General features: G+C 32.2%; 1 protein-coding gene across 2 annotated transcripts in view; it reads left to right on the top strand.

Moving 5' to 3' along the window:
• Positions 1-23,820, top strand: part of LOC129920505 (epidermal growth factor receptor kinase substrate 8-like protein 2) — a 31,909-nt gene extending 8,089 nt beyond the window's left edge. Inside the window, exons 2-9 of one of the 2 annotated variants that reach the window (XM_056001784.1) lie at positions 16,200-16,656; positions 16,736-16,879; positions 16,940-18,601; positions 18,996-19,148; positions 19,210-19,279; positions 22,469-22,825; positions 23,080-23,474; positions 23,557-23,820. In XM_056001784.1, coding sequence (XP_055857759.1) covers positions 16,384-16,656; positions 16,736-16,879; positions 16,940-18,601; positions 18,996-19,148; positions 19,210-19,279; positions 22,469-22,825; positions 23,080-23,474; positions 23,557-23,637 — 3,135 coding nt within the window. In that variant the 5' untranslated portion in view covers positions 16,200-16,383 and the 3' untranslated portion in view covers positions 23,638-23,820. The remainder of the gene's footprint in view (positions 1-16,199; positions 16,657-16,735; positions 16,880-16,939; positions 18,602-18,995; positions 19,149-19,209; positions 19,280-22,468; positions 22,826-23,079; positions 23,475-23,556) is intronic. The other variant, XM_056001785.1, reaches the window with a different exon arrangement.
• The last annotated feature ends 295 nt before the right edge of the window (positions 23,821-24,115 follow it).

The following is a 24,115-nucleotide window of genomic DNA, read 5'->3' on the forward strand; positions in this document are numbered from 1 at the left end:
TTCATTTTTATATAATTTATATATTGTACCTAAAGGAAGTATACTCCGATAAACATTCTTATTAAGAGAAGACAGTATTGTAAGTTCATACACGAAGAAAAAAGACCACATTAAATCAAGTGGATTCCACATTAAATTAAGCGGATTTCTGCATATTTTTTTGCCTTAAATTAAGCGGACAAATCATCTTAATGTCTTGAATGCGAATATTTAAATGAAATCCACTAATTTAACACGGGAGATGATCTTATTTTTATGTGGAGACATTTTAATAATAAAAGCAAATGAATTGGGATCTACAACTGGGGATCGAACCTACAACTGTTGTTGGTGACTAGGCAAATGCCTTACCATCTTCCTATCTCACTGTTGGAAATAAATATGATAAAATGCAACTACGCTAAAGTCGGACTAAAATTTTAAGTTTTTGAAGTGAAAACTTCCTTAGTATCGTAGTGATTTGAAACACGATAAAACGAAAATGAGACAGGAAAAATCAATTCGTTATAACTTTTTTGCTTTAATAGATAGATGAATGAATTTTATATTGTTGATAGGTAATTAAGTAATATATAATTATGCAAAATTTCAATTAATTTTATATATTAAAAATTTTGAAATAACGATGAAAATATGTTCTTTTTCAAAACACGTTATATCTTTTGATCTAGAAGACATTTAAATTTGATTTGATACGCATGCTGATAATATTACATTTCATTTGATATATCACAGATAATGGTGTTTAAAAAAACCAGTGTAGGAAGTACCGTAATCTCAGTTTGAAATTTCGATATGGATGGCTTTAAAAAATTGTAAATTTTTTCTAGATGTGTTGTACAAATATCATTGAAACATTATATTACAGCTTAAAAAATAAGCTTTCATATGATATAAAATTTGTTATAGGTTGTGATATAAAAAATGGATTTAATATGATAAAAAGATGGAAAAAAAAAGTTATATTTTTTTTTTTTTAGAAAAATTACTTTTTAAGGTTTCACTTCTACCACGTGTGAATTACACACCTGATTTTTTTTATTATTTAATCGAAGTTCAATGATTCTTTTTAATGTTAGTAAACTTTACAGATCAAGAAAACGAACATATTTCGTTGAAGCAGCTGCGAAAGCAAAAAGTGTTCAAATGTGCCCCACTCTCCCCTACATTAAATCAATTGCTTTAACTGTTTAGAAGATAGATCATCCTCATATTGACTTGCAAACTTTTTTTAAGCGAGAAAGGAGTGTAAGTAAAAAATTAACAATATTACAAAAACTTAAAAAAAATCGAAATTTGTCTTATTGATACAAAATTAATATTTACTTCTAAATAAATTCTCCTAATCGGTCACTTAGACCTACTTTTATGACTATAAATATGACCTATTGTAGATAGGAATGCAACAGGCAAGGGTTAAGTACTGCTTTACAACAATTTGTTTCTAGTTATATAGAAACAAAATATAAACACCAATCAAGGAAGGGTTGAATAAAGTATTGAACTCTTTTTAATTACTGCGGCTTCACAAACTAAGTAATCGATAGTTTCTGACATAGGGTAGGTATTTTGTGTATTTTCTTTTATGTACCACTCAAAGTAGGAAGTGATTAAAGGTCAGGTATATGAATTCATGCAAAGCAAAACAAAAGATCAAAAATCCCAGGAATCATTTACAACTTTCAAAGGTTTTATTGTAAAAATTTTAAATCAAGTTAAAGTAGAGGATAATTATACAAAGTATGATCTAGACGTCGTCATTAAGTATGCAACTTGTACATCACATTCACAATAAATAAATAAATTGAAACTCTCTATTTATGGATTTCGACTATAATTTTAAATGAGGTTTTCATTTTGTCATATAGTCATCCATTCGTATAGCCAGGTTTATTTTTAGATAGAATTTTTCTATTGTGTTGGTTTTTTTCAGGAAACTAAGTACATAAAATATGAAACGTGATTAGAATTAGGTATACAAAAATCTTCTCCGATTTTTCTTCTGTTTGCGATAATAATTTTAAATTTGCAACGATCTATATCTTTTTTATAAGACAAACTAACGGTTATTCTTTTTAGTAAGCACGCACTCTATGGATAAAGCGAGATTATGAAATGTACAATATTTTATTGATTTGTTCAATAGATGCAAATCTCCGAATTTTAAACACAATCCTACTGGGATATCATGGTTCTTTGCCCGAAATCGCCAATCTATGAACGAAAGCCCCGACTATCTAAATAGAGGAATGCCTCAGAACAATGCCCCATTAGGGTGGGTCAATCAAATGGAAATTTGTTTTTTTGATTTGGTACTTCAAAAACTCGATTGCTAGACACCTCTAGAATATACTCACCAAACATGAGCTCTTTATCTTAATGGGAAGGTCTTCCGCTTTTCAATTTTCCATTTTTACATAAAGCTTCTACCAAAAAAAAAATAATTTTTTTATTTATTGACATTTTAGCCAATTATTTTACATATTCTTGTAGAAAATTGAACGCTCTACAACAAGGTTAAATACACTTTTTTGAATTACACTGGTCGGCAAAGGATATAGAGCAAGAACCAAACACTACTTTTCGAGAGGAATTTTGTGTGCTGAGTCCGAATCTGAAGTCAAAATTTCACTGGCACGTCACGTTTTTGAAATAATTGAATATTAATAGGTCAAAAACGCGTTTTTTTGGGTACATTTGACATCGAATTACATCATCGATGATGATAGATATCTCAAAATCTTGATTATTTTTTTCAAAGTAATGAATGGTTTTTTGAATCAAATTCCATCTTGCGTCTTCTGATTTGGACTTATAAAGAGCAACATATTACGGAAAATATATATTTTTGACTAAACATAAAAAACATAAACATTAAAAATTAGTTTTTGAAGATTTATAGCGAAAATAGTGATTTCCTGTGCAGGGACGGGTTAGAATATTCCTGCAGCGCCTCCCCGCTTGTCGTAAAAGGCGACTAAAGGAGCAAATTTATCTAGGTCACAAACACCAAGGTGAACCTAGCGACACTTAACACCTGTAAACTTTCCCAAAAGTGTGCATGCCAGTCCCTGGGTTGGCACGACTGGAGATCACCGGTGCTGTTAAAGAGAGATCAAATATAAAACTGGAGTATGCACGCGTCGAAAAAAAACAACAACAACAACAACGTTTCGCAAGATTTTGTGAACTGAAGCATTATGGAAGTACTCGTCCAAAGAAATGACACTACCCCGCCAGGCACTACCATTACTAATGGTACTGATCCTGGACCGAGTAGCAATGCTCGGGTCAGAGCTAGACGGATTCCGGGGGCTAGCAAAGTAATGCCACAGATTATACAGAATCTGAGAGTTGCGAGTTGGAACGTTGGGAGTATGACAGGTCGAAGCTTCGAGCTGGAAGAGATGATGATAAGAAGGCGAGTAGACATCTTGTGTGTCCAAGAAACGAAATGGCGTAACACGGGAAATAGGGCCCGTTTCTTGGATACAAGGACAAAAAATTACAAGATGTTCTACTATGGAACGGAAAAGGGTAAGAACGGAATCGGAATCATCCTTGCAAAAGACCTCTTAGGCAGCATATTGTCCATTTCGAAATTCAGTGACCGTTTGATGTCCCTTAAATTGGAGATTAAAGGAAAGTTGTGGAATATTGTCACTGCATATGCTCCCCAAATTGGATGTGAGCAGGTGGAAAAAGATGCATTTTGGCTAGATTTTCACAACCTACTTAAGGACATCCCAAAGGAAGAGTTTTTGTTCGTGGGCGGAGATTTAAATGGACATGTCGGGAAAACAAACGAAGACTATGAAGATTGCCATGGAGGCCTCGGATACGGCATCAGGAACTCTCCTGGTCAAGACATCCTGAGCTCGTGCAAAACATATGGTCTTATCGTACTTAATACCATGTTCATCAAACAAAGCCGACACCTGGTCACTTACAGCAGTGGTGGAAATGAGACTCAGATTGATTACCATTTGGTATCTAGTTTCATGAAACCTCGGGTCAAGGATTGTAAAGTGATACTGGGAGAAGCGATCGCCCACCAACACCGTCTCCTACTGACAGAATTTTTTATGGAGACAGTGAACGACAACAAAAAGACAAAGACTTTTGGGAAGATCAAATGGTATAATCTGGATAAGGAAAAAGGCGAAGCTTTTATTTCGAATATGCAAAACTATCTGTATAACAACACCAATATATTTCGAAATGAAGAGAGTACAGCACAAAGTATGTGGGACCTCCTACAGCGAACTTGCATAGAAAAAGCCAAAACACTGTTAGGGGTTTCAAAAGGACACAACCAACAAGGCAAAGAAACATGGTGGTGGAATGATGAAGCTAAAGCAGTTGTAAGTAAAAAGAAAATGGCTTTCAAAGCTTGGTCGAAGTGCCCCTCTAATAATACAGAGCAAAAGTCACGCCTCGAAGTGGAATACAGAAACTGCAAGAAAGAAGCGAAGAAGATATGTGCCCAAATTCAAGCCAAGAATACGGAAGACCTGTATCGGGAGCTAGATGAAATTTCTTCCCCGACTGCTGGTGCTATTCAAGAGCTACGACAAAACGTGAATAAGGGCGCAACCATCTTCAAAATAGCCGCTCAAAGAAGAAGAAATGCTCAGGAGATCTGTTCGCCAAAGTTTATTAACAATGCTCAAGGCCAACTACTTGTGGAAAACGAAGAAATCCTCCACAGGTGGCGACAGTATTGTGACGAACTTCTAAATGAACAATTTCCAAGGCTACACTTTCCAATAGCTTCACCTAACTTAAGCGAAGTATCCGATGTCACAGTCGAAGAAGTTAGTGAGGCTGTAAAATACTCCAAAAAGGGAAAAGCTGTTGGGCCAGACGAAATACCCTCAGAGTTTTGGAAAAAGATGGGAGACATCGGGTCTAGATGGCTCATGGTTCTTGTTTCCAAGCTTATACGAGGTGATCGAATGCCTAATCAATGGAGGGAAAGTTATCTTCTTCCAATATACAAAGGGAAGGGTGATACTCGAAGCTGTGATAATTACCGTTCGATTAAGCTGATGTCACACACCATGAAGATCGTTGAGCGAGTCTTGGGTAGCCGACTGCGAAAAATAATAAGGCTATCTGATGACCAGTGCGGGTTTGTTGCGGGTAAATCAACCACAGATGCAATCCAGAGTATCAGAATCATTATGGAAAAACATCGAGATTCCTTGGAGGATTTGCATGTGGTATTGGTTGATTTTGAAAAAGCATTCGATCGACAACCACGAGATCTGATATGGGTGGCCCTCAGACAACGAGGAGTTCCGGAAACCTATGTGCGGATAATTATGGACATGTATGATGGAGCAGTTACTAAAGTAAGATGTGCAGCTGGAGTCACCGAAGAATTCGAAATCACAGTAGGTGTACACCAGGGAAGCGTCTTGAGTCCTCTGCTCTTTATTACCGTTCTTGATTACCTGCTTCAAGGCAAAGTGACGGACCCAAAAGTGCATCAGTTATTCTTTGCTGACGATGGAGCCATCATAAGTGAAGACCCGATATCCCTGCAACGAGCACTTGATGTATGGGTGGATGTTTTAGAAGGTAGTGGGTACCGCATAAGCGCGAAAAAGACAGAATACCTATGCTGCCCATTTTCTGATCCACACAGGCCTATTCCTGACATTTATTTGAATGGTGTAGTGCTTCCCAAGTGTGAAAAGTTTAAATATCTGGGGTCTATGATAAATAACGAAGGTACTTGTGATGACGATATCAATCATCGCGTAAGCGTAGGGTGGATGAAGTGGCGGGAAAATTCTGCTATCTTCTGTGATCGAAAAATGCCCCCTAAGCTGAAAGGAAGGCTCTACACCGCAGTTGTGCGTCCAGCACTCACATACGGTTCACAATGTTGGACAATGTACAAAAAGTATGAGAGTAAGTTAACGGCAGCTGAGATGAAGATGCTTCGCATGACAGCAGGAGTAACAAAGCTTGATAGAATTAGAAGTACGAAGATCCGAGGAAGCCTTCATGTTAAAAATACCATCTCCCAAAAAATTGAACACGACCGACTCAGTTGGTATTGCCATGTTCAAAGGAGAGATCCTGAGAACCCCGTCAAAAAAGCAATATCATATAACGTTCCAACACGAAATAAAAAGAAAGGTAGGCCTAAAAACTCCTGGTACAAGCAAATGCAAAAACACCAGCATTCAGTTGGCCTCAGAAACGGAACAATACAAAACCGGGAGGCTTGCCGCCGATTTCTGAGGTCAACCCGGCGAACCCCACAGGCGGATCACTAGTGTGAAGCAGTAACGTGGGAAGGTTATGATCCCCTCGACATCGAGATCATAACAGCGCCGAGAAAAAAGGAAGAAGAAGATAGCGAAAATAGTGATGAGTATAGCTCAAAAACTAGACGTGATAGAAAAAATCTGTAAACAGTTTTGAATTCAGCACACTAAAGTCAATCAAAATCACCTTATAAAGTTCTTGCTCCCGACTTTTTTTAGTTTTTTGCCGACCAGTGTTATCTATCCGTTTAGTAGATATTTGAGGTCCAAAAATCGAGAAAATCTTTAAAAATTCGTTTTTTGTTCTTAATTTTGTAACAAATTGAAAAATTATAATAATCAAAGGCGCATGACATATTCTTGTAGGAAACAGATTGCAACACAAAAAAGGTCTCCCAACTAACAATTTTGCTTCTATAAAGCTTTATAGATGCTACCGTTGCTTCTATAAAGCTTTATAGAAGCAAAATTGTTTGTAGGGCTTATTAACTTTTTTTATTAATCTAACCATTTGAAAGATACTCGAGGTCAAAGTTAAACAAGAATATAAAAACTTTTTTTACTTTTCAAAATTTTCTAATTCACTGAAAAGTCATTATTATTAAATTAGTAAGATGGATTATTGTAAGGGCTTAAATGTTCTAAAAAAAATCCTTGGCATCAAATTGGTTTCTTTAACCGTTTAGAAGATATTCGCATCCAAGTCGCAATGCATAGGGACAATAAGAAAACTATTGAAATCAGTGGGCATTGGTTTGGATGCGAATATCTTCTACCAATTTGATGCCAAGGACTTTTTGTAGAACATTTAAGCCCTTACAATAATCCGTCTTACTAATTTAATAATAATGACTTTTCAGTGAATTAGAAAATTTTGAAAAGTAAAAAAAGTTTTTATATATTTGTTTAACTTTGACCTCGAATATCTTTCAAATGGTTTGATTAATAAAAAAAAGTTAATAAGACCATTTTTGTGGAGAAATCTGTTTTCTACAAGAATACGTCATGCGCGTTTGATTATTATAATTTTTCAATTTGTTACAAAATTAAGAACAAAAAACGAATTTTTAAAGATTTTCTCGATCTTTGGGCCTCAAATATCTACTAAACGGATAGATAATTCAAAAAAGTGTATTCAACCTTTTTTGTAGAGCGTTCAATTTTCTAGAAGAATATGTAAAAAAAAAATTGGCTAAAAAATCAATTAATAAAAAAAAAATAATTTTTTTAGTAGAAGCTTTATGTAAAAATGGAAAATTGAAAAGCGGAGGACCTTGCCATTAGGATAAAGAGCTCATATTTGGTGAGTATATTCTAGAGGTGTCTAGCAATCGAGTTTTCGAGGTACCAAATCAAAAAAACGAATTTTGATTTTTTTTTTACCCACCCTAATGCCCCATAAACAAACTCTCTAAATATTCATCTTAAGGGTAGTAATAAGCCTCGAAAATTTAGTTCTTGGTTGAAACCATCGCCCTTGCAACGTGTTCTCAAACAAGCTTCAACATAAAGTTATCAATAATTCTATTTATGTTTGTCCCGCTACACACTGGTCGATTCAGTACACACTAATTGGTCAAAAGTCAAAAAATAAAGTAGTTATTATTTGAAAAAAAAAAAACTAATAGGCATAAAGTCAAGATACTAAAGTACCAAAAAACAACAAAAATAAATTTTATAAATCCGTTATTATATTCATGAGAAGAATCATGATGTTAAGTGATATTGTATGATGAATGTGAGTAATTGAGTTGAAAAAAAAAATTTCAGAAAATGCTATTGGTATGTATTTTTAAATTCAATTTTTGTTTTGTAAAAATTTTAATTTGAGGCTAAATTTAAGTGTCTTCGCTTTCAGTTACCAATCCGCCCTTTTTAGGGTGACCACTTCTTGCACGTAAAGACATTGTTTAAGATTGTGCAGCTTGTAGAGCATGTTCTGTTATGTATGATATATCAAATTAAAGGTTATATTATTTCTTTGCAAAATAAAGTTAAATCAAATTTGTAAATGCTATATGAAAGAATATATTACTCGTCAAAAAAAAAACACCTTTTTACCGTTATCTCAGAAATTTAACCAATAAAATAACACTGGTCAGCAAAATTTAACTTTTTTTTTTGCCACAAGAACCCAAATATACTTTTCTAGTAGTTTTTGGGGTGCTGAATCCGAATCTGAAGTCAGAAAAATTTGATTGGCCTTCATTTTTGAAAAATTACTGTTAGAAAATGTCAAAAAACGTAATTTTTGCTGTTTTCGAGGTTTTGTTTTTATGTGGGGTAATTCATTATAAATAAATTTGTAATGGTTATTATAAGAACAGATATTCTTCTTTCAAAAACTGTTTAAATTTTCCCGATATCTCTTTTATTGCTCGAGATATCTTTAGTTTCATTTAATAAGTCAAAGAGAAACTAAACTTAATCTAAAGTTTAAGTCACTGGCCACAGAATTTTTGCCACAAGAACCAAAATATACTTTTCTGAAGGTTTTTGAGTTGCTGAACTCAAATCCGCAATCGGAAAAATTCTATTAGCCTCCGTTCTTGAAATATAACCGTTATAAAAAAAAACCCTTTTTTGCATTTTATAACGGTAATATTTTAAGAACGAAGGCTAATAGAATTTATCTGATTGTGGATTCGAGTTCAGCAACCCAAAAACCTTCAGTAAAGTATATTTTGATTCTTGTGGCAAAAAAAGTGTAATTTGGTTGGCCAGTGTTGTTTCTGATTCAAAGACCGCTACTTAAATTTTAAATATCTCGGGCAATAAAAGAGATATCGGAAAGATTTAAACATTTTTTGAATGAATAAAACTAGCTCTTATTGGCACCGTTACAAATTTATTCACAATTAATTACTCCACATAAAAACATAACCTCGAAAACAGCCAAAATTACGTTTTTTGACATTTTCTAACGGTAATATTTCAAAAACGAAGGCCAATCAAATTTTTCTGACTTCAGATTCGGATTCAGCACCCCAAAAACTACTAGAAAAGTATATTTTGGTTCTTGTGGCAAAAACCTTGTTGACCAGTGTAATTATAATTTTGCACAAATAGAGTTCTGCTTATTATCAATCTATTTATCAAAATAAAAAAGATATATTAATAAAAATCGGTTGCAAACGGTCAAACAAATTGAGGCAAAAAAATAGTTTTTCCCGATTTTAAGTAAAAACTCATGTTAGAAATCCAAATTTTTTTCACACGTACGTAGATCAATTTCACATAAAAGACCAGCAAGTTTGAGATTTTTGCAAGCTTCCAAAAATTCCTAAAAATAAAAAAAAAACACTGAAAAATAACCCAACAAAATTGGTGTTATCATTTCACCCCTATTTACCCTATTTATTGATTGAATTTTTATAAATCCTTTGTTAGTGTTTTATTTAAGCATATTACCTATCAAAAAAGTCTTATTAGATTTTTTGTATTTATAATATTTTAAGCTGTATGTTGATTATGAATAAATCAGTTTTGGTGAAATTACAGTCTTTCCCCAGACTAAAAACAGACTCGGGTGGAACGAGAGATAGAATCACGTTTTATAGTGGGTTCATCGATTTATAAGACGTTATAACGTCTAAACAAATTTTCAAAACCAACAACACAAAACACAAAAGAATTAAGTCCATCTAATGACTCAAAATCGACCACTGTGCGCTGTAGGTAGGTATAGAACCTGGATGGAATAATAGCAGGAGTAGACCCGGTGAAACCGCCATTCTCTGATTGTCCCCTTGAAAATTGTTTGCATTACTTTGCATAGTAGCTTAGACGCACTGCCCCGACATGCGCCGCACATTTCCATCCATCCTAAAAAATAAAATCAAGAAGAGTTTTTGTAAAGTTCGTTATTTTAAGATGAGTCAATAGGTCACTATCACTAGCGCGGCACTTTTATCGCCATTCTATCAACAAAAATACCAAAACGGGGAAAAGTCATTCACTTTCCTGCGTCCGTCGCGTCCTCCCCAACCAACAAAAGTTAAAAAAAAAAAAAAATCTTAAATTAAAATATTTCTCTCATTCATGATGCACCATTGAATTTGAGCTGGTAGACCAAGACCGCAAAGCTTATAAAAATTCAATAAATTGTAGATAGGAATGCCAATGCCACTGGAATAAATTAGTAACTTGAATGTTTGTATCCACAGGCATAATAGTAATACATAAAATGTATCTTACAAGTATTTCAACAATCTTGAAATTGAATTCGTGTAAAGAAATATTTTATATTACTCGCAGAAGCACAAAGTAAATACTTTGAATCTTGAATGTAATATCAACTTTACGAGTAGCTAACTAATACTCTTGTCTTAGGGTTTGAAAATTCATGTTAGATGGGCACGGTATTTGTTTTTTTGTTTTTATTGGTTTTAACTATTAATTTATGTAACATAAGCATTTTTGAGTTAATTTATGTAGAATTTGCTTCTTTAAGAAAGCAAATAGCCTTGAAAAAAAATTTCGATAACAGACACTATTTTATTTAGATTTATTTACGAATTTTTACAAAAGAAATTTCTTAGCCAAATTCTGTGGGGGCATTGTTATTGACGCATGGCGGCCGGCGGCGGCGGCGGCGGCTTGCGGACGGGCGCAGAGCAGCGATACGAAAATGAAACAGGTTGTAAAATATTTTTGTTTTTGATATTCATTCATCCAGTTCCTTGATTTTGTTTTAATCATCGTTATGTGTCAGTTTTTATTTTTGTTTTAATTTCATGAGTTATAAAATATTAGTTTTTTTTTTTAAATTTTCTTGTTTTGAGCTTCGGAAAACCCGAAGTATATCGACCTTAGATGAAATTCCAGTGAAGTTCATACTGATCAGGGCTAAGGTATAAAATAACCAGGGGCATACACCATTGCGAGACTGGTGTCGCACGTAATTGTTCTAATGGTAAAAGTTACTCTAATGTTAAAGCTTTTCATTGAACAAAATAAGGGAAAATTTGATATTTTTGAGGAATTTCATAAGTAGTGAAAAAAAAAATCTGTTTTTATATTTGATTAAACACTGATTTAAATTGTCTATTACACAAAACCAAGTACCTATGTCATTTGATTTTTTGTATAATAAAGAATTTAAAAAAAAAAGAGCCGTTTTTTTTTAATAATTTTTTTTATATATAAACATTTTCTCACATTTTTCACTAACCCGTTTTCAAAAAATTGATTTTCCAAAAAACAAATTGAACATTTTTTTTTTTCACTTTTTTTCTCGCTAGAGTAATTTTAGAAAAGAGTTAAAAAATTGTTTTTTATACAATAAAATTAGTTTTTTTATACAAAAAAATAAGCGAAAAAAGCCATTTTTTGCAAAAAGTCAAAAAGTGATAGAAATTTCAAACTCATTTTGTGACAGTTTTTACGACCACAAAATTAAAAATTATGATGCAAAAAGCTTTTTTTTTGGTTTCAAACCAAATTTTTGTAGTTTTTTCCAAAAACAAATTCCCACTTTTTCACTTTTTAGGTCATTGTAGGTGTGGCTTTAACATAAAAAAAAAACGTTATCGTGCGACGCAGTTGGTGTGGTAAAGCCTTAAGAATTGATTTGTTTGATTAAAAAATGTCGATTCTCACTTTCAAAGGGATGTTTTGCCTAAAACTTCACTGCCACACAGTACCACGGATTACCTTTTTACTACTGTATGCTGTGAAGATCAACACCTGAACGCACCTTTAATAAATATGAACCTATCTTTAATCTCTTATTAATATCTGAACGCATTCATTAAAATTTACACAAATATCATTCCAACTTGAAGTGCGATAAATAACGCCCTCTCCTTTCCGGAAATTTAAACTTCTACAAGCTAAGACGAGAACCGACAAAGACATACAATGGTGTGAATGACAAATTTGAGTGAAGTTGGTGGAGGTTGAAGGATTGAATGATGGAATTTGAACGAATGGAACATGGAACAGGTTGAATTGAATCGCAAAATGCAAGGTGCAAACACAAACAATTAAGGCGATTACACTTTGCATTTTCTTTTTCGATACTTTTTACGATTTTTCATAAAAATGTTCGTTGAAATCGAGTTTATCTTGTACGAGATATTCAGAAACCAAGAAAACCGTTCTATGGCAGGTGCCGTTAATAACGCTACAAAAAATATTTTTTTTTTTTAATTTCAAAAGTTGGCTCTTATGTGTAATACTACACACAAAAATTTTAATCAAATCGTTAGAGTCGTTTCTGAAAAAAATATCTCTTATATTTCCGTTATATGACAGGTACAGTTAGTTTTGGTCATAAAAACGAAATCACTCAAACCTTCTAACTACCAAGTTTGAAGAAAATCACTTCACTCGTTTAGGCTGTAGCTTGAGGTATATACAGACAGACAGACCCACTTTTTTGGCATTCTCCATCATCGTAATGTCGTGTAAAATTGTTATCTCGAGTTTGATCTTTTTAACGAATCCTAAACCTATAGTACCTATATCGCAAGTAAAACAGTAACGAAGCATAAGGGAAAGATATTTGATATGAATCACTTCGAACACAAAGAAAAAAACATATTACCAAAAAAATAAATTAATTTTTTGAAAGAAAAATCAAATATTATTATATTAAATTATACTTGCATAATCAAAGCGGTTATCAAATAATAGACCCCCTCCTCTAAAAAAAAAAGTATGGCGTATACGTAATTTTTTTTTTTTTTGATATTTTATCATATCATTTTGACATTTTTTTAATTTCAGGTGGGATAGTGAAAATTTCACTTTGACAATTAAAATATCAGTGTTGACTAGATTTTACGTTTTAGTTTATTAAAATGAAACCTATTTCTTTTCTTTTCATTTTTATTATTTTTATTATTTTAAGAATTTTCTTTCTTTTTTCAAAACATTACTGAAAGGGAATATTCTTTACAAAATAATGGTGATATTATTTTTTCTATTATAGGTGATATAATTGTTTTGTTATTTTCTCCCAAACTATGTGAAGTAAAATTTTAGTGCGAAAAAACACAAAGCGCCTTTAAATTAGTACACATTAAGAATTTTTTATTTAATATTTTTCAATAATTTGGAATGAGAAATTGATATGAAAAAATGATAATAAAATATCAAAAAAAAAAATTCCAAAATGTGACATTTAAATATCATCCTGATAATAAAAATGTTGTTTTAACATTTTAAATATCATAAAACACATTTTATAGAGCATTTTTGGCTGATATTTAAAAAATGTTAAATTGATATTGCGTCGCTATGCTGCCAAAACGCACTAAGTCATATTCTTCAAAACAACATTTTTTAATTTGAAAAATGACTTACAAAGTATCTTGTGAGGTAAATGTAAGAAAAAAGCGGTCAAATGTAAATAGATTAATACAAATTATAAGTTTATCAGCGAGTAAAGACGACTTGAATTTTCTATATGAATCTTAATAACCTTTTTAAAATGAATTAGAATTCTCGTTCTTAACTGGCTTCAAATTAAATGTTTTCGATACGAAAAAAATAAACCGGGAATACTTCAAACTTAATATGAATTTGACCACAATTTTCGAAACTTGAACGTTTTTAAGAATTTTCGAAGAGGAAGAAATACTGTTCCTAATTATCTGCCGGTAAAAAAATGGCCAAGACTGTACAGGGTACACCAAACCTCTTAAATTAGCACAACTAGGAGAAAGACCTGATTGATATTATGAGGTGTTCAGAGTAATAATGGGTTAAGTCCATTTGAAATTTGTGCATTATTTTGAACTTTGAAAAGCCTTTTCTCAAGAACTAAAGGAATTTTTGAAATTAAGGTTTCACAGATTTCTTTCTTGTATATTATTTTATATAGAACAAAACCCTTAATTTTAAAGACCTTTAAAAATCCGACTTATGTATAGAGAAGTGGACTTCACCCTTTATTATTCTGAACGCCTCATTTGTAAGAAAGGTGTTATTCCTGAAATTTTTCATTCTTGGTTTTCATCATTACCATAAAAATGTAAGACAAAAGATTTCCTTCCAGAACTAGATGTATTAGATGGAAGAGATTATTTTAAATTGCTTCCATTTTTAAAGCCTTCTTTTAATAGTTAATTGTTTTTAATTCTTCTACGTTGTAAAATTTCTGATTTAACTAGGTATAATTGAGATTTTGTCTTTACTTTTGTGCTATAATGTTGTTTCCTTTAACTTCATATGCCAGAAAAGTATTCATTACGAACAAATAATTGCAAATCATTACAGGTAAAAGGCACTAAGTCATGGCTTTTTCTACTTTTGTTCACATAATTATCATTTTTGTTATTCAAAAACCAAAAAAGTTTTTGGAAACTAATGTCAAAATGTTGAGTTTGTGTTTAAAGTGATTATCTGACAAATAACAGTTAACATTGAATTTTCACAAGAGAAATAATCTTGAAAATCGATTTACTCAAAACTATGTTTTTTGACTTAGTGCGTTTTGGCAGCATAGCGACGATTGGTTTTTTTTTCGGTGTACGCCTCTGAAATTTATTTTTTTATTCAGATTTTCAAAAAAAAAAAAAAGATGCCTTGGGTAACGTTGACTAAAAAAAGGCATTTTAATTAAATTTCCTTCAAAATTCAGTGAGACATCAAAAGAAAGGTCTCTTTATCAGCCAAGTTCTCTAGCAACTTTGGCACTACACCCTTATTTACAGGAAACAACTCAGGTCATTTTCGACCCCCCTCTAACTTCCACACCAAAGATACTCAAACATTTGTTGAGCTGGTCAAAACCAAACTCCTCACAAAATTTCAGCTTCTTACGATGAGTAGTTTCTGAGATGTAGGTCTTCAAAAATCACAAAAACCCTAATTGACTCACTGACAGATCATCAAAATTATAGAGAACTTCCAGCTATCGTAAAAACTTGAAATTTTACACGGTGATAGGTCTTGTGGTGTATACAAAGGAAAAAATCGAAAATTTGAGAATTTCAATTCAGGGGGCGTGGCAACCGCCCATTTCCGCTCAATTTTCATCAAATATTATAGAGCACTTCTGATTATCGTAGAATCTTCAAATTTGGTAGAATATTAGAGCTGGTGGTTTATATAAAGGAAAACATTTTATATTTGAGAATTTTAGCCAGGGGGCGTGGTGTCCGCCCATTTTCACTAAACTTTATCAATTTTTTTAGAGCACTTCTGATTATCGTAGAATCTTGAAACTTGGTAGAATGGTAAAGCTAGCAAGTTATACCAAATACACAATTTAAAATTTGAGAATTTTGGATAGGGGGTGTGGCAACTGCCCATTTCTGCTGAATTTTCATCAAATATTATAGAGCATTTCTAACTGTCGTAGAACCTTAAAATTTGGTAGAATGGTAGACCTGGTAGTTTAAACTAAAGAAAACATTTAAAATTTGAGAATTTTAGACAAGGGGCGTGGTAACCGCCCATTTTCTCTGACTGTTCATCAATTATAGAGATTTTTAATTCTACAGCCATATACCTTCCAAAAAGTAGTGAAATCACAACAAAAACATTACTGTTAAAGAAAGAACCAAGTTCTCCTATGTTGGAAGTATGCTGGCACAGTAAAATTTTGATTGTTTACTTGGAAATTTTTGAAATAACTTTAAAAATCGGTAATTAAAAGAGAACAATCAAAATTTTATTGATACGAATTTGAACCCAAACTTTAGAACTTGGTACACTTTTACATCTCAGTACTTTTTGTGCCAGCATAATTTCAACATAACAGAACTTGGCTCTTTCTTAAACAGTAAGGTTTTTGTTGTGATACTCTATTAATGGATAGATAAAGTTCCTTTGTGGTCTGCGTGCTGAATTATTACAATCCAAATATCTATATATTTTTTTTTAAATATTCAAAATAATGAATTTCATTCCATAATTTATCCTTATTCTCTTAATAATTCCTTTTAAATTTGTATTTTCCAGCTTCAATGTTAAAACTAAACAAAGCCTTTAGAATGGAAAAGATAATATATCTATGAACAAAAAAAAAAGGAATCTCAAATACTGCCTAGACCGCAATTAAAACGAAAAAAAAAATTTTTATTAATTTTTGCAAAAGAAAACGTTTCTTCTGTCAACAATAACAACAAACATTTACATATAAAAAATGGCCTATCACTCAAATGGAGGTTATTCCGGGGATGAACGTGAATCGCGAAGCGGTGGCGATGATCGTCCCGAAAATGATTTAAGCGATAAACCAATATATTTGCTAGAACATTTGGCAACATTTACAGTGAACAAAGAAACTGGTATTGTTTATCCAGCTGATGGAATGAGAAGACTCCTGCAACTCGAGAAAACTACAGGAATTTGGTCGCAAAAAATGCAACTTTGTCTCGATTATCAGTGGGTGCTTATCATGGACTATGAAACGGGGGTAATATCTTTTATTTTAAATTTGGGTTTTTCGTTGCTAATGTTTTGCTCAATTCTTGTTCTTGTTCCGATTGGTTTAGAACATAATTGAAAGATTTCCAGCTTCATTGATACAAGAGCCAACAGCATTTACTAGCAATGACCCTATGGAAATGTACAATAACATTTTGGTATTTATTGTAACCGGGGGCTCAGGATCAAGGTCAGAAATGCATATTTTCCAGGTGAGTTTCCAATAGAATTTTGCAATTAAAATCAGTCTAATAGTTTTTCTTTTCTGTCAGTCACAAGGAGTATCGGCAGTTCATTTGGTGGAAGACCTTAAGCAATTGCGAAGTGGGAAGCTGGTTACACAGCATCGCGAAACAATCAATATAGCAACGCCACAAATGAAATCCTCCTCCCTGATTCAGCATCGAGGAAGTTCTGGCCTCAATCGAGGAGGAGGTGGTGGTGGTGGTGGCGGAGAGTCATCTGTCGAGCACTATGGCATGTCGCGAGAACTTGGTAGCGTTGTTGTTGGTGGAAATGGTGGAGGTGTTGCTGGTGGTGGAGGAGGAGGTGGCGGCGGCGGTGGCGGCGGTCACGAAACTGACTCTGAACTAGGATGTGCCAATGATGAAACAAGCTCCACATCAAGTGACAAATACGAGCGTGATGTGACAGTGCTTAATCACTGTTTCGATGACATCGAAAAATTCATAGCTCGCTTGCAACATGCGGCGGCAGCTTCTCGTGAATTAGAACGTCGTCGACGCAATCGAAAGTCAAAGAAGAAAGATCCCGGCGAAGGCCTCCTAACACTACGCACCCGACCGCCTCATGAAAAGGAATTCATTGATATTTTTGCTAAATTCAAGCTGTCATTTAATTTGCTGGCTAAACTGAAGGCTCATATCCATGATCCAAATGCACCGGAATTGGTGCACTTTTTATTCACACCATTGGCCTTGATTGTCGAGGCGTCATCCGATACGTATTTCGAGTCACAACTTCCAGTAAGAGTGGTGAATCCATTGCTAACGAGGGAGGCTGTTAATTTACTGATCAATTGTGTGACTAGCAAAGAAACTGAATTGTGGCGATCTTTGGGCGATGCTTGGACGGTGCCGCGTGATCAATGGAAAGAGGATGTTGGTTCCTATCATCCGGTATTTCTGGACGGATGGTCGCCGGATTATGTGGTGATTGATGAATTAGATCATTTGGTTACACCAACAAATATAAAACGTAGCATCGAATCGCATCATAATTTTGGTAATGCTAGCAGTTTGGGAATGAATGGCAGTGGGGGACTGATGGGAGGTGATTACGATTATGATTCACCGCCGCATCATCATCAACACCATCAAAGTCAAGGTGGTGGTAATGCTGGCGGGGATAGAGATCGGGATCGGGATAGGGATCGAGATCGTTCAGATCGAGGGGATCGCGAACGTGATATGAAGGACTTTAGTGCAAGGAGTGACATTTCACTTGATTCAATCGAAAGGATTGGTGGTGTAACGGCACCAGCTGTAAGTGGTGGCTCGTCAAGCAATCGACCATCGAGTGGTCTAATTGGCAATGGAACTCATGCGCATTTAAATTCGCAAGCGGCAACGCAAAGTGCTGCTATGCAGTCGATTACAACTGGCATGCAAAATATGTATACATCATCGCGCGGTGGTGGTGGATCGAATGGGGCATCAAATACTTTAGGATCTGGAACTGGTGGGCCGGCTGCTGAAATAAGTGGCACACGAGCAGGTGCTAGTGGGAGTGGCGTTGGTGCAGTTGCAGGTGCAGGTATTGGTGGTGGTGGCGGCGGTCATGGTGACGATCAAATGGTTGAGGCATGGTTAGATGAATTGCAAGCTACAGGTGCCAAAATTGTCCTTGTTACATATCCAAGGACAGCTAATAATGATAAGGAGCTGAGTGTGGTTCGAGGAGAATATTTAGAGGTAACTAAAAATGCGCTCGACAAAATTCATTGAAATAAATAGGGTTTTTACAATATTCTAATTTTGAAAAAAAAAATATATTTTTTAAAAAATGACTTTACGATTTTGTGAAAGGGTTGTAAGGGTTTTTTTGACAGTCATTAAATTTCATAGAACCGACTTGTTCAATTTCAACGAAATTTTCTTATTCAAAAGCATTTAAATAGCTCTAATATTAAATTTTTTTTTTTTTGATTTTTTTTTTTTTTTTTTTTTAATCAAATTTTCAAATAAAGGATGTGGAATTGTTTTGAAGTTAAGGTTTTAGATTTTTAATAATACTACAAAATAGCATTACCAACTGTATAAATATTATTGGTAAACATTTTTTTTATTTATTTTTTCTTCTTTTAAGATTTTGGATGATAGCCGAAAATGGTGGAAAGCACGAAATAGTCGAGGACAAGTTGCTCATGTGCCACATACCATTGTTACTCCTTACAACAGTTTCAATGAAACAGAGTTTAACAATCAATTTTATTCACATAATTATAAATCAAATGCATCCGTAAGATATTGACTATTATCGTAATAATGAACGTTACTTACGTATTTAAATTTAATTTTAGGAAGCTAACTCTCAATTAGGAGCAACTCATCCTCAAAACTCAGCTGAATGGGTTCGTAACAAGCATATTGGTAAGAAAGGAGAATTTCGATATTTTTAAATTAAAAAAAAAAAAAAAAACAAGTAAAATATTAAATCAAATTATATTAGTCGCTTTTTGTGTGTGTTTATTATTATTTTATTAATTTTATTTTAATTTTTATTTTATAAAAACGCAATATTTGTTAGCAATTATTTTTTTAAAATTTTGTTTGCATTTTATTGAATTTTTTTTTTTTTTTTTGTAATACAACACGGAAATACTTTTGTATATCCATGCTTTTTGTTTTGTGTGTCACTTCTTGAACTGAAATATTCTAACATAACACATAAATTATTGTTTTTTTTTTGTCTAAACTATAAATTTTTATTTTTATTTGTTTGTAATATAAAAACAAATCATTATTAATGTCTTTTTATGTTATGAATATAAAAAAAGAAATTATCATGTATATTTTGTAATTTGTTGTTAATTTACATCCATGCTAAGACGTTTTTAGTATTTTTCATTTTTTTTTTTTTTTTTTTTCTTTTGAAAACAAGACTTCAAGATAACTTGACTTTGATTTTATTTTTGACCAAAATTTAATGGTTAGCCACACTCAAAATAATTTCAATTCAAAAAAGAACATCACTTTAAAGTAAATGTTTTTTTATAAGTGACTCTGTATTATAATAAAGACATTAGTACTTAATAGTCTCGAATGGAAAAAAATAGATATATTAATGTTGAAATAAATATATATATATATAAAACCCCAATTAAAAAGAAATTATTTAGTTCATAATGTAACCAAAAACTATAGTTAAACAAAATAAGCAATATTTATACTGACAACATAAAATTTAAAAACAAAAAATCAAGAATATTAAAACACAGTTTAAAAAAAAAAACATAATAAAAATAAAACTAATTGTGTTAATATTGTTAATCGATGTTTTCTTAAACATATATTGTTTTATATACATATATATTTAATTATTTAAAAATAAAAACAAATAAAAATTGTCTGAGTACTAATTTATTACTGTGCAATTTCATATAATTGATATAAAAAATATTTTAATTATTACTTACATATTATTTTTATTTTTAATATATATTAAAAGTTATGTATGAAATGAGGATTTATATTTAAAAAAAAAAATCAATCAACAAAATTGAAATGGAAAAATTAAATGTTTTGTTATACACATATTATTATTCATTGTATTTTTGTTTTTCTTTTTTTTTTTTGGTTTTTGTTATCTTCATCACATTTGTTTATGTTTGTTTCACATTCTATTACACTTTTTGCTCAATGTGTGCTATTTGTGTGTTGTTTTTTTTTTTTTGTTTTAAATATGCTTTTAGTGTTGGAGTTTGTTGTTGCAACTTGCAAGCACATTATAGTTTAAAACCACCTATTAAGCAGTCATTAAAAAAATGTTTTCAAATTAACTTTTCGCACTGCACATCTACAACCCATAAAAGGACAATAATTCAAAACAGGGATTATTTTATCAAGAGTAATAAAAAAAAAAAGTAAATACAACAACCACAAAGAAGTTTCTCTTCCCCAAAAGAAGATAACTGAAATAAAGGAACTCGAAATGAATTTTTCTTTCAATTGAACCTTGTGATGACTTTTCTGCCAATGTGCTTATTAGGGTGGTCCTTAAAAAAAAAAATTGGGGAGGCCCCCTAGATTGGTTCCAAACGAGGAAAAAAAACTCCCTATTTTTTTCAAATTTTTATTCCTAACCCTATCTGACGCTATTTCATTCAGAAGTTTTTGTTGTTTTAAATTTTTTGATATTAGAGATAACAATATGAAAAAATAGGATATTTTTATATATTTTTTTTTTTTTTGACTTGATTTAGGGGCATCGCAAAGGATTAAAATAAGGACCACCCTAGTGCTTATACTCATGCCTCATGACGATTTATGTGCTGTGATATTGTAAATCTGGAATATTAAGACCTCTTCTTCTAACATAAAGTAATAAAGATCCAGTATAATCATTCTGATTTGGTTGCACATTAAGAAGATTAAATAAAACGAACAAGACCTTCCGAAATGCTAAGGAAAGGTGGCGTACAAAAGTAACATTCAAATTTAAATGTTTCATACTTATCAAAGTTTAATCAATAACTCTTATATTTTTTTGCTTTGGGAGTTAAAAAAGTTCTGAAATGTATTCATTTAATTTTCAAAATGTCTTCATATTTCACTGATCAAATTTGTCCTGATAAATTAGTCTACAGTCAAAACATACATGACTCTAAAAGCAAAATATATATAAAGTGGTCTCCATAGACCTTTCTGTGATTCATTCAAAATCTTGTTATTTGGAATTCCAAATGTTTTGCATGCTTTTTTTCGCGTCCTTTTTTTGCACATCAACACTAGTTTGCAGTCTGTATAGATGGTTTATATCAAGCAACCATTTTTACTATAAGAAAAATAAAAATGTGAAAGTAAGTATAAAATGGCACACCATGCCATTTTAGGAGAGTGTTAAGCAGGCCACTTTGCCCGATCAGTTTTTTTTTTTTTTTTTAATTTAAGTTTTAAAAGTGTACAAAACTGCATATAGTTCTAGGCCATCTTATTTCAGTAAATAAATAAGAAAAACTTCACGCGACTAAAATCAAAACTTTTTGATTTTTTTGATCATTAAAAATTTGGTCTCTTTGGTTTTTTTCACTAAAATGTTCTTCAAACTCATGATTAACAGACCCCACAATATTTTTTTTAAAGTTTATGAGCCTGCACCTTCCAGTTGGAAGTTGAAAAGCGCGACATGCCGATGTGCCTCGAGAAAAAAAATTTGAATTAGAAATAATTTTGGTCTAGTAAAAATAAAAAAAATAATAAAATGTTCATGACTTCTGCCTCTAGATGGCACCATACTTATTACTTACCCACTCACTTTGCACTTTAAAGTATTTCCATTTGTGTGCTTTTCGTGTTATGAGTTTTTTGTGCTGGTGTATTTTTGGCAGAGAAATTTTTGTTTTTTTTTTTTAATTTTTTCTTATTTTAGCAATTCATTCCTCCATTTTAAATTCTTTTTCTTTTACCCTTCCTTATAAAAAAAAATTATTAATTCAACTAACAAATATTCTCAAAAAAAAAAATACGTTCTCTTTCTTTCTGTTTTCTCTCTCTCTCTCTCTTTTTTTCTTTGCAAATTCTTTGTACTAAATTCCTACTAAACAAACTTAACGAGTAAAGGACAAGAAAGTTTTAAGGATTCAACAACATCATCACCCGTAAGATACGCTATACCAGCAAATCGATCACGCCAATTAGAACAACAACAACGACCAGTTTACTATCCTTCTGCCATTTATAGTGATAATAAAACAAAACAAATCTCTAATTGCAACAACGAGAAGAACATCAAACATCAATACCAATTCGTTACTACAGTGCCATTGCCGCCACAACCGCCACCTCCGCCACCGCCATTTCCGGTAGTTGGTGTACCATCACCAACATCGTCTTCGTCGACGCCATCTTTAACAATCAACTCAATCGCTGCCAATCAATCGAATTCCAATACAATTTATTCGAAGAATACTAACACCGGTAGTAGTGAATATGAGCAATATTTTGCATGTTGATCATTCCTCCCTTTCTCTCTATCATTCTCTATCATTTTTTTTTTTTTTACTACTAATAATTTCGTTTAAATCCTTTTTCACACCACACAATTCTTCCGTTTTATAAACAATTTAAAATAATCTTATGCTAAAAACCCATACAAACAAACAAAAAAAAAAGAAAGAAAGAAAGAAAGAAGGAATGCTTTTGCTATCTCATTCTTGTCTCTTTTCGTTCAGCTGTCTCGACACGACCACCACAAACATCATCATTATCCTCAAATCAAAACCAACAACAACAACATCCGATGGCTACTCCTGTTCCTGTTCCGGTTGCAGGAGCATCCACAGATATCATGCAAGAAGAACTTAAACAAGTCTTACGATCGCGAGAACGCCGCGACTTGGATATTTTAAAAACTCCACAAATTTATATCGAACAAATGTCAAGTCCTTCCGAAGTCGAAACATGGCTAAGAGCTAAGGAATTTTCTGAAAAAATTATTAAACGTTTACAACGCTTAAGTGGTGAGGAGTTATTTGCATTGCCAGCTGAAAAAATGGAGGAATTATTTGGTGTAAAAGAAGGCAGACGTTTGGCATCACAAATTATGTTGCAAAAAAGCGTTTCTGGTGTAAGTAAATAATTTTTTTTTTTATTTTTGTAATTTTATTTTTAATTTTAATTGAATTTTTCTTTTTGTTTTTTAATTTTAGTATAAAACAGCTAGAACAACCGAACTACAAGCTGTTTTAGCCAGAGCCAGGCCAAAGTCAGAAATGGAGCAACATTTTTGAATTGAATATACAACAAAACTCGTGAATCTTTATATTGAATCTCAAAATTTTAAACTTAATTTCGAAACCATTTTATTATATACTATTACCCGTATTGGGATTGTCAACTATAAATTTAAAGTTGATAAATATTAAAACCAAATAGGAAAATTGATAAATTTATTTATGGAATTTTTTTTTTTCAATTAAATTTCAAGCAATAACTGAAAGCATCATTCTGTGTTTTCACAAACTTTTGTGAATTTTTATCAACTATCAATTGATAGTTGCAAATCGCAATAAGGGTGATTAAATTCATATTTTTTTTTTTATAAAATGAATGGGAATGGTCTTATGTTTGAAGAGTGTTAAATTTGATCACCAGTTTAATCTGAAAAATAAAAATAAAAATAAAACAAGGAAACAATTAAATTATATGAATCTGAATAATTAGAAAAGCGACATCTCAAATTAAATTGGAGTTCAAATTTAACTTAAA

The sequence above is a fragment of the Episyrphus balteatus genome, chromosome X (assembly GCF_945859705.1).
Source record: "Episyrphus balteatus chromosome X, idEpiBalt1.1, whole genome shotgun sequence".
In the NCBI taxonomy this organism is placed as follows: Eukaryota; Metazoa; Arthropoda; class Insecta; order Diptera; family Syrphidae; genus Episyrphus; species Episyrphus balteatus.